Below are 12,260 nucleotides of genomic sequence, written 5' to 3'. Positions count from 1 at the left end.
ATACCCATCATGAGTCAACCTCGTACTTTTACCATCCCATTGTAGCCTTTTCCTATTGATCTCTACAGGTCTCAGTAAGAAGTTATTAATTGTCGAACACTCGTCATTCACTTGCTTAATAGAAAAGCTAGCAATTGAACATTTCATAAGAAATACTTTGAACACATTAAACATGATCCTATAGCGAGTCTCCTGGGTAGTCATGCCTCTGCCGGGTAGGAGAAGACTTTGGCTGATGCCATAACTGTATTCGTCTTTCCAGGTAAAAGCGGCTGTCTCCTATTCTTAATTCAGGGCGATACCGCAGAAAACAGGCTGAGCGAGAGCGAACTTCCGTAAGATCAATCACCAGTTGACGTGTGGAAATCCTACAGTCACGACTCCAAGAATCTGGCTTAGACTTCTTCAATAGCCATGAAGCAGTTGTCCAACTGATGTTGCTTCTCCTCTACCTTATCCAGGCACTTAGTCCTCTTGATTTTCAAGTAATTAAGGCATTTAAGAGCAAATTTAACGTCACCCTAACCCTGTTAGATGTATTGCTCCCTTGGAGTAGATGGTATCTCCACAATCCTGGCCACGATCTACGAACGTTTCAGCGTAACTATATCTGACAGATGCGACGGTACAAACCCACCATTTCCATGTGGGAGGGGGGAGGGCGTCTGAGCTCAGATAGATCATCAGCAATGCTGGGCGAAAAGGCGAGATGAAATGCAGTAAAACTGAGATATTGCTGTATTTACTTTCGATGAGGGCAAAGAGCAAAGTACCAGAGGGAGGTAAATATCAATCCAGAAGTCAAATAGGAAGAAGATACTTGTTGATGGGCTGAATAACAGGGTCAGGACATAACTTGTGTTTGGAAAAAGAGAAGATGGTAGAGCTAAGTCCAATTTATGAAGAATAGGAGGGCCATTTATAATATCTCGACCGTAAATATCACCTCACTAGGGGTTGCATTCAGTTTGCCTTATTGTCAGTATAAGCTTCTGCCTATGAGGCATCAAAGGCAAACACAAACGCATCAATATTAGGGCATCGGGGTTGTCTGTGAGCACTGGCAGCGCAGTGTCGGTGACTGTCTATTGTCTGTTTGACTAAAAATACTTAGGTACCGCTAGAACCAGACTTTTGCGTTGAAGCCCTTCCAAGACTTGAAAGTGGGAGAAGAGCAAGTATCTCACGCAGTATTTTTAAAGCCAGTGGGCTTTTAGAGTTGGATAGCAAACTGAGGGGGTAATTCTCTCTTTATTGGTGTCTAGATAGTATGCTATATGATGCCCGGGTGAGGATTTCTGAATACAGGCAGCTAGGTAAATCAGTAAATACATGCAAACAAGGGCATCAGGCATCCAACACATATTCGACCGCAAGTGTGGTATTTTGAAGCTCCGATTCGGATAGTGATTAGTCCCTTAACGATATTTAATCGCTTAACTTTAGAAACGAAGCCATGAACTATTGCTGCGCGACGGCAGCCCGTATCGTCTTAAGTTGAGGGTCACGAGAAGGTATTGCTCCCTTCGAATTTGGATGCATTGAGTTCGACAATGACCCAATCTCTGATGATGTGTTGCTGGTATCTTCTGATTGGTTCAGTTAAACTCCAGCCAAGCAGCTCAAGGATCCTTCTGGAACCTAGAAGCAGGTATCAAACTCAAAGTTACCTTCTAAAGGCGAGGATGGAAGCAAGAGGGCCTGGAGTGGGGCCCCCAATGGTTCATGCCCACCAAAAAAATCTCCGAATAACTGAACGCCCAAAAACAAAAGCTACCCCGCATCTCAGCTCCTCTCTCCACCTTGACATCCTCCACCTCCTTAGCTCCTCCACTCAAATCTACCCACCTACCTACCTCCCCCACACCCTTTGCATTTTCAGACGTGCTTCTTCAAGTCCCCCGAAGTCCATAACTGGGTAGCTTTGTCGGACCAACATGGTGTTGCGATAGATAGCGGTAAGTCATTTCCGTTCTCTAATTTTTCTTTGGTTTTGCTCACATCTTGTCGAACTAGTTTCCAAGCTGTCACACGGAAGCTGGTGGCTGGCAAGCAAAGCACAGCGTCTTCATTCACGCCTGCAGCACTTGTCTCAGATGACTTCTCACTGTCAAGTCCTGGATCAAGGAACTGTTCGCGCAGTATTTGCTCCAGTTCGAAGGTGGTGTGTTATCCACAACAACTGCTGCTGCGAGACCGTTTCGCACGTCCATGTCGTCTGCAATGAGTTGTTCCCGCTCGTGTTGATCGAAAAAGCTTCCACAATGTGAGAACTAGCAACTGTCCTTCCCCTTGCGCTGTTTAGTTCCAAGGGCTGGGCCATCACCGACCATATCAGCCAACGAGCTCCATTTCTCATACTCTCAGCTCTCAGCTCGGCCTCGGACAGGAACACTCCACTCAGAATGCGGAAGCCGAGCTAAGTGATCTGCTAAACCAGTTCATACTTGAAGCTAACCCCAGCGCATTTCCATCGACATTCAAGTCATATTAGGTTTATCGCGACCTACTACAAAGAGCGAGGCTGAACCAAAATCAACATCAAAAAGGCTTATCGCGGCCTACTACAAAGAGCGAAGCTGAACACAATCAAATCACCCAATCCTGTCTACCAGCAAGTCTCCCACCTGCAAAAACCCCTTGAAAAAGAGACTGACGCCAAAAAGCTACCCCTCATGTCTCCAATTTAACCTGTCAACCCCGGAAATAACGATCGGTCATCTAAGTGGAGCACCCATCAACGCTCAAAGACAGTGTTCCTGAGACGCAGGTACTCCCCATTCAAAATGAACGCACCGCTTTTTGGTCCAGGTACAAGACGCGTGAAAAAACAAGAAGCGTGGACCAACGCAACGTCATAATTCGGCAGTCGTCACTTTACCTTGCTGTTAACGAACCTTCAAGACTCTTTGCCGTACAGAGTACAATTACTTTATTTCTGCAGAAATGTCGGGCTGGAGTTGGTCGCCCAAGCAGGCAATGCTACAAATGAATCAATCCCATTGGAGCTACCAACCGCAGCCTGGTATTCCGCCTCAGAGCCTTTCCAGCATGTCTGCTCCCAATCTATCCCATCCTCCTCTCCCCTTTTCAGCTTCAACTCCAGCTGCTCCTAACTATGCAACTGGTCATGGGAACTTTACTCAACCGCCACCCGTGTATAATAACCCGGCACCTCCTCCTGTTCCTGGCAGCGGCCTACCTCCTGCTTCAGCTCCACCACCCGTCTATTATAACCCAGCACCACCCTTTGTACCACATTCACCCGGATACCAAACATGATGCGGGCCTCCTCCTCCTCTAACAACCTCCGCTGCTATTTCGTCCCCTGCGCATGCTCCCGTTCAGACTCCTGCGCCACCTGCACCAGCTACCAAGTCCAGAAAGCGCAAGTCTGATGTTTCTCCTGACAATACCAAAGAGGACCTCTTCCCATCCGATGTGCCGGAAATTAACAGTGAAGATGAGCGTCTCGAAAGTCTAGGCTCGGACACTTGCAACACCATTCGCCGCAAAATTCGTACCTGGATTGAATCAGGTGCCCAGAAAGTCGGCGAGTTCCAGAAGACCATTGGTGTCAGCAGCAGGTCTTACAATAGCTTCATGAACCGAACTGGTACCTGGGATGGTGAACAGACTGACACATTTGTCAAAGCTCATCACTTCTTCAAGAGACGTGAGCTTCAAGGACTGCCCCTCAAGGCGAACAAACCCAAGAAGCCGAAAACGGCTGCTGCTTCAAAGGTCATCGACAAACTTCTCAATGTGAGCAGTGTTGATCCACTTCCAGGCGAGGCCCAGGGTACAGTTGCCGTTTACGATACTTGCAACGAGATTCGTAAGAAGATCCGCGCTCTTCTAGCCAAAGAGGGTATGACGCAAGCGGCTTTCATCCGAGCCCTTAACAAGAACCTCCCAGAGGACGGACAGAATGTGTCCCCGGCCAACCTGCGATACTTTATGGGCTGCAAAGATGTCCGCGGTGGTAATACCAATATCGCATTTTACGCGGCCTACATCTTCTTCGAGAAAAGGTGCATTCAGGATGGAAAACCGAAGTCCAAGTTCCGTGAAGAGATGGAGAAGGCCTGGGGGTCTAAGGGCTTCGATACCGAGCATGGAGGCAACCAGCAGTACACCTGTTTTGCTGGTGAGAGACCGGTGATAGATAAGTATGGCAAAATCGATTTTGTTGATGCGCGAGCGTTCAGATAAACAGGAGGGCACTGCAAGGGATGTTGCTTAGTGCAGGATTTTCTATATCCCCCGATGCTACCTTAATTCGAAGTTGCTGCCATGTCGTTTGGGATAAGTATTGCAGAAGGAAGGATTGAAATAGAAGAACAGGGGTGTATTGTACAGTAGTATTCAGGTCTAGTCTAGATTGTTTAAACAAAGGGAAGCTTTCCTCTCATTGAGTATCCACACCTCTCCGAGTGTAAAATACTGGCAGTGTAATCGATGTTGGAGTTAGTTCCCATCAAGAGCCATAGAGTTGTGAGGGGCATAAACTTAAAAATAACAGTGTATCCGTGGGTACTAAAGGTGTCGTACATGCTTTTGCGAGAGGATGCTGTAGTAGCATTCGACAGTGCAATAATGCAGTCGACTCCCGAATTAGACCAAATTTATACCTTCATCTCTTGAAACTCCTACTTAGTATTGAGCTACAATATCTCAATCCAGATTGAGAATGCCAGTTGCGCAAGAGTCTAAGCTCGTCTTGTCTGTGTGTTCCTCTTCTCTCGGACCACCTCGTGGGCCCAAAGCTTCATCTGAAGATCAAGTCGTTGAGCTGTACTTGACATGTGGCTAGGTAGGTATAGACCGCGGGGTAAGTGTCCTGGCCTGAGATACTCGTCACAGCACTGTCCTGGGCCATCTGCACGTCGATCATTTTAGGACGTAGCAACCGGAGAATTGAACCGGAGGGCGATCGTTCCCGGCAACATTGCCTCCAATTCTATTAACAAATATCCCCTTGGGTTTAATAAGATTCTTCGAATTGACTGTCGGGTGCCCTTTGAAGTTAATTAGTCCATCTGTAAGCCATCTCTCAACTGACGAAAGCATGTGCAGCTCAATATAAGACGCCGGAAGGTGGACCCGCCGATAACCGCATGATGCTCCACATTCTCCGCTCCTGCCGTTCTCTGGGGAATCAATGGGCCGTTGTGAGTTGGAAAGCATCAAGAGCAAGATATCACCAGTAGTTGACCCCGTCTAAGTGAGTTGAGTTTGGGCAGTGTGGGCCTATGGAGCCATCTACAACGGTCTCATGTTTTGGCTTGGTATATCCTCTTGCTCCATACTTTCAGGGCTAGTAAGACTTCCAGCACGGGTTGATGGGAAATACACTTCCGGAGTGGAGTTCTACTGCACCTTTTTTCAAATACGGACATAACGCTCGTGCTTGATACCTAACCACAAGAAATATGAGAAACTCGAATTATACTCGAACAAAGCAAATGTTATTAACATAGTACTGCTGAGTCGTGTTTGAGTTATGCTACGTCATTGTTGGTACTGGCCAACTCCTTCAAAGAGGTTTGTGTAAACTGATGATTCGTTGTTGTATATCCACCACTATGTGAAGCACTCATATTGGACCACGTTTCTCAAGAGGGTAACACTCTGGCCTGATTGTATTGCGAGTCAGCAACAACTCATACTGAACAACAAGACAAGATTGCGAAGTTGCGTGTTGTCTGACGAACAAAGTCGTTGTATTGTCTCATGTTACCCACTTACACGACAGCGATCTGGTTAACTGGTCTTGGCTTTGAGTTAGACTGAGTTCTGTATTTCATCGCTATGGTTGGGCATGCAGAACACTTTGAAACATTGGTCTGCTATGCAATATCGGGCATAATGCTCCAATCGACAGACCAATGAAGCACTCCGGATCGACATCGGATCAGAGACTTACCAGCTTCAGTAAAATAAATCATCAACAATTATTCACTTATAAGAATCCAACCCTGTACAGATGATATTCTCGTCTAGATACCCGACCTCGGGTAGACCATCGGACTACTAAATCCCGGGTTCCGGCGCGGAGATCGGATGGTCCGTGCACGAAAGATTCACATTAACGAGGTTGGGTATCAGAAGCCTTTGAAGTTCTCCACCGCATGAAGGTCACCGTCATATGAGCAGAGCCTCCAGTAGCAATCTTTTCTCTCTCATCAAACCACCACAATGTCGATAGATCCTCAGCAGCTGTTGGATCAGGTAGGTACTATGGCTCTTTGCTTCAGGCCATGTTGCTTACTGTCGTGTAGCTCTCAACCCAGGCCCGTCGGTACTCCGACATTGCCGCCGAGTTCATCGATAAGAATGTCGACCGCGCTGCCGTAGTCGTCAGAGAAACCCTCTCCACGTCGGAATGGGTACCAGAGTCAGTGAGGCCGAGTCCTCCTGTCAAGGAAGTGGTGGCGGTAGTGTCTCTGTCTCGCTTTGAGAGACTGCAGACTTGGATTGCAGAACATAAAATTTTGACCGGCGTTATCGTCCTGACCTGCGGTACCGTCGTTTACAAGGGATACTATGAGGGCCGTTCTATGAGAAAGACAAGGCGTGCGAGAAGAGCGAGAAACGGCGGTCGCACTGATGTCGTTGTTATCGCTGGTTCCCCAACTCTCCCCTTGACAAGGTCCTTGTCTTTGGACATGGAGAGACGAGGATTCATCGTCTTTATCGTCTGCAACGCTGCTGAAGACGAGTCCATGGTCCAGGCTATGAAACGAGCCGATATCCGACCTCTAAGCATTGATACCACCGACGTGAGTTTGTCTTGGATGGATGGTCATAGCGTGATTATACTGACAATCCTAGCCTCCTCATGCTGGCTCTGCCATTGAGCGCTTTGCCCATTTCCTACAGTCACCTCAAGCTCCCGGACCTGGAATGAAGTCTAACCAGCTCACTCTCAAGTCCGTTATCCTGATTCCGAGCCTCCATTACCAGACATCTCCCATTGCGACAATCCCACCTTCAAACTTTGCCGACCTATTCAATACCCACCTACTCCAGCCTATCCTCACGATCCAAGCTTTCCTCCCACTACTCACATCCCGCTTGAACCCCATTGGAGAAAAATGGATTCCTCCCAAGGTCCTGGTCTTTACCCCCTCCATCATCTCGTCAATTAACCCGCCCTTCCATGCGCCTGAGGCAACCGTGTGCTCGGCCTTGTCCGCTTTTACCGAAGTCCTCACCGCCGAACTTAGACCCCTCGACATCCCAGTGACCCACATGCAACTTGGTACATTCGACTTCTCTAGCTTCGTCCCTACCCGAGGCGGACCTAACCAAGGTCTTGTTATGCCTGCAGGAAACCCCGAATCTCCTCTTGTCTGGCCTGAGGGTGCTCGACATGTCTACGCCAGAAACTTTGTCGCCCAGACCAGCTCTGCCATCTCTGGAGGCCGTATCCGCGGACTCAAGGGAAGCTCGCTCCGACGTCTTCACAACTCTGTCTTTGACGTGATTGATGGCGATATCGTTGCCGACACTGTCCGAGTTGGTCTCGGCGCCAGCGTCTATGGCTTTGTTGGCCGATGGGCTCCTCGTAGTCTCGTTTCCTGGATGATGGGCATCCGTCGGGTTGATGAGCTTTCCACATGGAAGACAAGCGCCTTTGAAGGTTCAGAAAGCAGTGACGACGAGGACGATGAGAGCGAGAAGGGTGAAGACGGAACATCAAGCGAGTTCATCGCTGTCTCAGACGACAACGTCTGGCACGCAGACACTGGGGCTGTCTGGTCTCACAAGGCACCCGAAGCATCATAAACGATGACATGGAAAATTATGCTGACCATGCAATGTACATTGGGTCCGCATGATACGCATTATGATGGGATACGTAAAAAGATTTGATATTGTTACATATAGACGCCGTCACGACGCCAACTCTTGATGATTTTATGTTATGGCTGTTGGAAAAATACAGATCCAATTGTTTTGATTTTGACCAACTGCTTTCGACCATTACTTTGATGATTTGCGCCGGGGATAACTACCCAAAGGCTGTATGGGTATCATCGTCTGAATAAAATTAAAACCACATGCAAAAACCTGTCTTAGTGGCCTCTAGCACGGTATCTACCTCTTCCTCGCCATTTTCCTCTGCCACCATGTCCTCCATGGCCACCGTGACCTCCTCGGTGTCTTCCTCCATCATCCCGATCTCTGTCTCTTTGTTGGTCGCGCTGTCTGTCCATGTCGTCCTGGGAAAATTCCACTCTCATCTCCTCGTCCTTCTTTTCTTCCGACTTGAGGGTTGGCTTCTCAAGATCCTTTGACCATTTAGGATGAGCGCCCTCTTTGCAATCCGGTCCATCAGGACAGAAACCAGCTAGATAAAAGACACAGAGCTTCCTACGCACGTGCTTTTTAGAACAGTTGGGGCCGAGGGGACAGAATCCCATATCGTAGTGAGGACAAGGCGGAAGTCGACTTTGAGGATCGATGTGAAGATATAGGCACTCGTCGCCATTGGAGCAGTATCCATTTCTCATGAAAAAGTTACACTCAGGCATCTTTCGTAGGTTATACTCGTGAAGGAACTCGCAGTGCTCGCCCTTTTTGCACAAGCCGCGCAGCCAATGTTTGCACACGAGCGAGTTGAGACCGCCAGTCGGTTGCGACGTCTTAGAGTCGGAAACGTGTCGTTCAGGGCATCGCGTACCATTCGGGCAATGGCCGGACTGGAAGGCTTTGCATACTGGTCGATCGGGGGAGAGGCCGACTTGGTAGGTTTGTCGGAGGAAGGGTGAGAAGCGGAAGTTGTAGGACGTTGCAGAGTGATTGAGGATGGCATCGGCGGGAGATTCGACGGCGGAGGGCATGATGGGCGAGGCGCAGGCAGAGCGCCTGCTATTGAAGATATGAAGAAGCAGCTATTTTGGGTTTATTGATGTGCTTTCAATATTATGTCGCAGGGTCGTTGTAAATACTGTTTAGCACGTAGTACAGTTGCTGTGTTGAGGTCAAGATCAAGGTCAAAGCTATTAAGCTGAGCTAACAAATTCCAGCTGCAGGCGACAACTTAGTGGCTCAGCTAAGGTTTGTCAGCGACTGGGATGGCCTCTAAACCGACCAACGTCACTCCACATGAGCTTGGTTTCGGGATTGTTTATGAGGTATCTTTAATTTCGAGTGAAATTAATATTGACATGGCATTCGTTAATTCGTCTGTGTTTAAGATCAATGGATATAAGAAAGTGTCCTGCTCAATCTACAGCTCAAGCTTCTTCCTTCCAATAACCAGTTCCTACACTACGATAGGTTGACTTGCCATTATCGAAGGTGCCTGTTTTCTTCACTTCTGTGCCTTCCTTAATAAATATCCCAACACCACCCCCTCATGAGATTAAATTTAACCTCATCCAAACATCTCAGGTCAACTAGTCGAACGTCAAGACTCCGCATCAGGACTTGCAAGCACCTTCGTCACCATCTTTCTTGCCAAAAACGATGCGACAGTTCATGTACCGATGAGCCTTGCCTTTCTTGAGACTCTGACAAGCCTGAGAGATCATCCCTTTTCTCTCATCTGCCGACATTCCCAAAGCAATTAAAGGCTTGATGGCAATGGCCCCAATGAGATCGGAAATGTTAGCTTCCATCATCGTCCCAATATCCTTTAGTCCCTCATCTTTTGGCCAACGTGCAATGGGCACTTTCTTGTTCACCACCTCAACTTGAGTGAAGCCAGCAAAGACTAGAGATTCTCGAATATTACTCTGGCCAAAGTTGGTACAGCCGTACTTTCGCATTCCCCGAGCGCAGGTATCGAAAAACACTTGCAAAGGGTCGTCTTTCTTCATGGTGCCGTTGTCACAGCAAACTGTGTAGTCGAAGTCTTGGAACTCGATCCATCCACCGCTTCTTATGTGTCTTTATTTGTTAGCGGGTGACTATTCCTTGGTGGCATGTTACTTGCTCATAGGCGTTAGCGACCATGGCGTCAAGATCAAGAAGAAACCCGGCCATTCCTCTGAAATGGACCAGATCGAAGTCGTATCCGTTTGCCCAGTACGGATCTTCGCAGTCCTCGACAAACATGCATGCATTCAGCGGCATCGACTTGGGCTGAGTTGGTGACAGGTCTGTTCCAATTACGCTCGCCCCTGGATACAAATCGGCGACTAGCGAGCTGTTAGCAAATAACCTCCGAGTCGTTTGCAGTTAAATCGGTACCATCTATTGCCCAAGCTCCTACAAGTGGTCAGTACAGCAGCGGCCAGTTATCGCAACACTCACCAGTGCCTGTGCCAATATCGATTATCTTCTTCGGTTTGTCACCAATGTCGGACAAGAAGAGTTCACCATCCTGCAAATATGGGAACTTAGTACGCCGGAACTTTATTCCGTTACAAGACTTGACGTACAAGAAGGTGTTGCATCAAAATATGCTCAGCCAACTCGCGGCATCGCTCGCCTTTGTCATTTGGCAGAGGATATCTCCCGCTCAAATAGGCGTGATAGCGTCGCCCATTAGAGTGTTCATAGTCCAACATGCTGGGCGCCAGTGAAGTGCAACAACTCGATCCATTGTCTTGCTGCACACACTCAGATCGGCCGTCTTCAAAAACGAAATCATAATCGTCCGTGTCTTGTTCTGTTGGTGTGTATATCGTCTCGATCCCCGGCTCAGAGATCAGAGAAAAGGAGTGGCTATCAGTGTCTGGCATCTTGCTTGTTGACTAGTGGGTTGGTTAGAAGTCGAAAGCAAAACTGCTCGAGGTGTGCAGAACATGGGCCCAATGCACTTTATCATTGTTGATCATGGTTGCGCCACAATGATCGTCCCTGTGAAACCGATCAAGTACACAAGGGTTCTTACTCGAGGACATCACGCAAGAGGTCATGGGAATACTGCACGTTTGCTACCACGATGCCAAGACCCCTCCTTCTGACAAAGGCTTTCACCTCTAGTATTGGTAAGATTGGCATACATGCGCTATCTCTTTCAGCTGCCTACATACTTGTGCGAGTTGTTGGTGATAGGATATGCGGATGGCGCATATAAGCAATCTGCCATTCGACTGTTGGTCCAATCTGTGAGTTGGGGGTGCGGTGTATTGGATGTTTATTTGCTTCCCATGGACCTGATCCGCATCGCCCTACCCAAGAAGGCCAAAAATCCCCCTCAATATGGTCGAAGCTGAGACAGACATGAATTTCCTTGGACACAACAGGTTTTCACGCATTCTACCGACCAGGCTTGGAAGGACGTTGGTCGTCGCCCTGCCATTTCAGCTCCACCAGACAACTATTTGAACACGATTGTTTGACAGATGTTGAACCTAGCACAGACCTTATCAACAAGGGTTTGGCTTGGTAGTACGTCTCTGTTCACCTCCTGCTGTTCGAGGTCGCCTTGCCTATGTACGAAGGAGCCCTGCAGGATTCCCGGCCGTCTCCCGCCAACTTGCTGACCACTGAGTCTCAAATGCAGAACCAACATTCACTTCCGCCTCCGCATCACTACGCTTGTATCGGGTATCGCCTTTCGGGTAATCGCCCAACATACCAGCCAGAAGCCATGAGATACGTCAATGCAGCTGAGGGGGGATAGATCAACTCTTGCCGCTTCTTGGCTTTATTTCCGACCTTGGACAACCCATTTTTATGTTATTGTTCTGAATCTGTGTACAGGGATGTCGGATTATGGTTGCAAAATATCACACACACACTTGCATGAGGTCGCAATACTTTACGCATGACCTTGTGAATAAAAGTGCTGGCCAGCAGGTACAGATTTATCTGAGGCAGAGTTGAGGCAAAGCGCTCGAGAGTTTGGCAGGATTCATGCCTCAAAATCCGGACAAACAATAATTATGCACTGCAGCCCTGACATGTTGCAGATCTCAGCCTCTTTCTTTAATTGAGTGTGAGGATGGCTTCTAAAAACACGCTAATTTCCACATGCCAGTTAGGTGAGAGATCCGCTAGGCGAGGCTAAAACCGAAAGCGCAACCATTGGTTTACTGCAAGGAGTCAGTCAACTGCTCACTATGGTGGTTCCCCCAATTTTGAGTACAGTTGTATGTAGGCGCAAGCTTTGAAACAGAAACATAATTAGAATGGTTATGGTTTGTCTATCCGTAGACTGTCCTGGCTCATGCGGGCGAACTCCAAACATAGCGTCTGGTCCACTCAAGATTGAGCCCATAATTCATCACCCCTGACGGGTTTGAATTATGGAACTAACTTGACCATTCGCCGTAGCGCGTTCCAAACCTTCGAGA

General features: G+C 48.2%; 4 protein-coding genes across 4 annotated transcripts; 2 read left to right on the top strand and 2 right to left on the bottom strand.

Moving 5' to 3' along the window:
• Positions 1-3,051: 3,051 nt before the first annotated feature.
• FGSG_00956 (uncharacterized protein) lies at positions 3,052-4,215 on the top strand (the record flags this gene model as incomplete). The annotated part of the gene is made up of 2 exons (XM_011318396.1): positions 3,052-3,252; positions 3,349-4,215. The coding sequence occupies 2 exons, from the start codon at positions 3,052-3,054 to the stop codon at positions 4,213-4,215; spliced, it is 1,068 nt and encodes a 355-aa protein (XP_011316698.1).
• A 1,986-nt stretch (positions 4,216-6,201) lies between these two features.
• Positions 6,202-7,794, top strand: FGSG_00955 (uncharacterized protein; the record flags this gene model as incomplete). Its single annotated transcript, XM_011318395.1, has 3 exons — positions 6,202-6,234; positions 6,285-6,785; positions 6,838-7,794. The coding sequence occupies 3 exons, from the start codon at positions 6,202-6,204 to the stop codon at positions 7,792-7,794; spliced, it is 1,491 nt and encodes a 496-aa protein (XP_011316697.1).
• A 290-nt stretch (positions 7,795-8,084) lies between these two features.
• FGSG_11865 (mRNA 3'-end-processing protein yth-1) lies at positions 8,085-8,852 on the bottom strand (the record flags this gene model as incomplete). Its single annotated transcript, XM_011318394.1, has 1 exon — positions 8,085-8,852. One exon carries the CDS (start codon positions 8,850-8,852, stop codon positions 8,085-8,087), a length of 768 nt encoding a protein of 255 aa, XP_011316696.1.
• A 582-nt stretch (positions 8,853-9,434) lies between these two features.
• Positions 9,435-10,700, bottom strand: FGSG_11864 (uncharacterized protein; the record flags this gene model as incomplete). The annotated part of the gene is made up of 4 exons (XM_011318393.1): positions 9,435-9,875; positions 9,946-10,154; positions 10,270-10,339; positions 10,398-10,700. The coding sequence occupies 4 exons, from the start codon at positions 10,698-10,700 to the stop codon at positions 9,435-9,437; spliced, it is 1,023 nt and encodes a 340-aa protein (XP_011316695.1).
• Positions 10,701-12,260: the final 1,560 nt, after the last annotated feature.

The sequence above is a fragment of the Fusarium graminearum genome, chromosome 1 (assembly GCF_000240135.3).
Source record: "Fusarium graminearum PH-1 chromosome 1, whole genome shotgun sequence".
NCBI lineage: Eukaryota > Fungi > Ascomycota > Sordariomycetes > Hypocreales > Nectriaceae > Fusarium > Fusarium graminearum.
The sequence above is the reverse complement of the archived record's forward strand: the minus strand, read 5'-3'. Positions and strand labels throughout refer to the sequence as shown.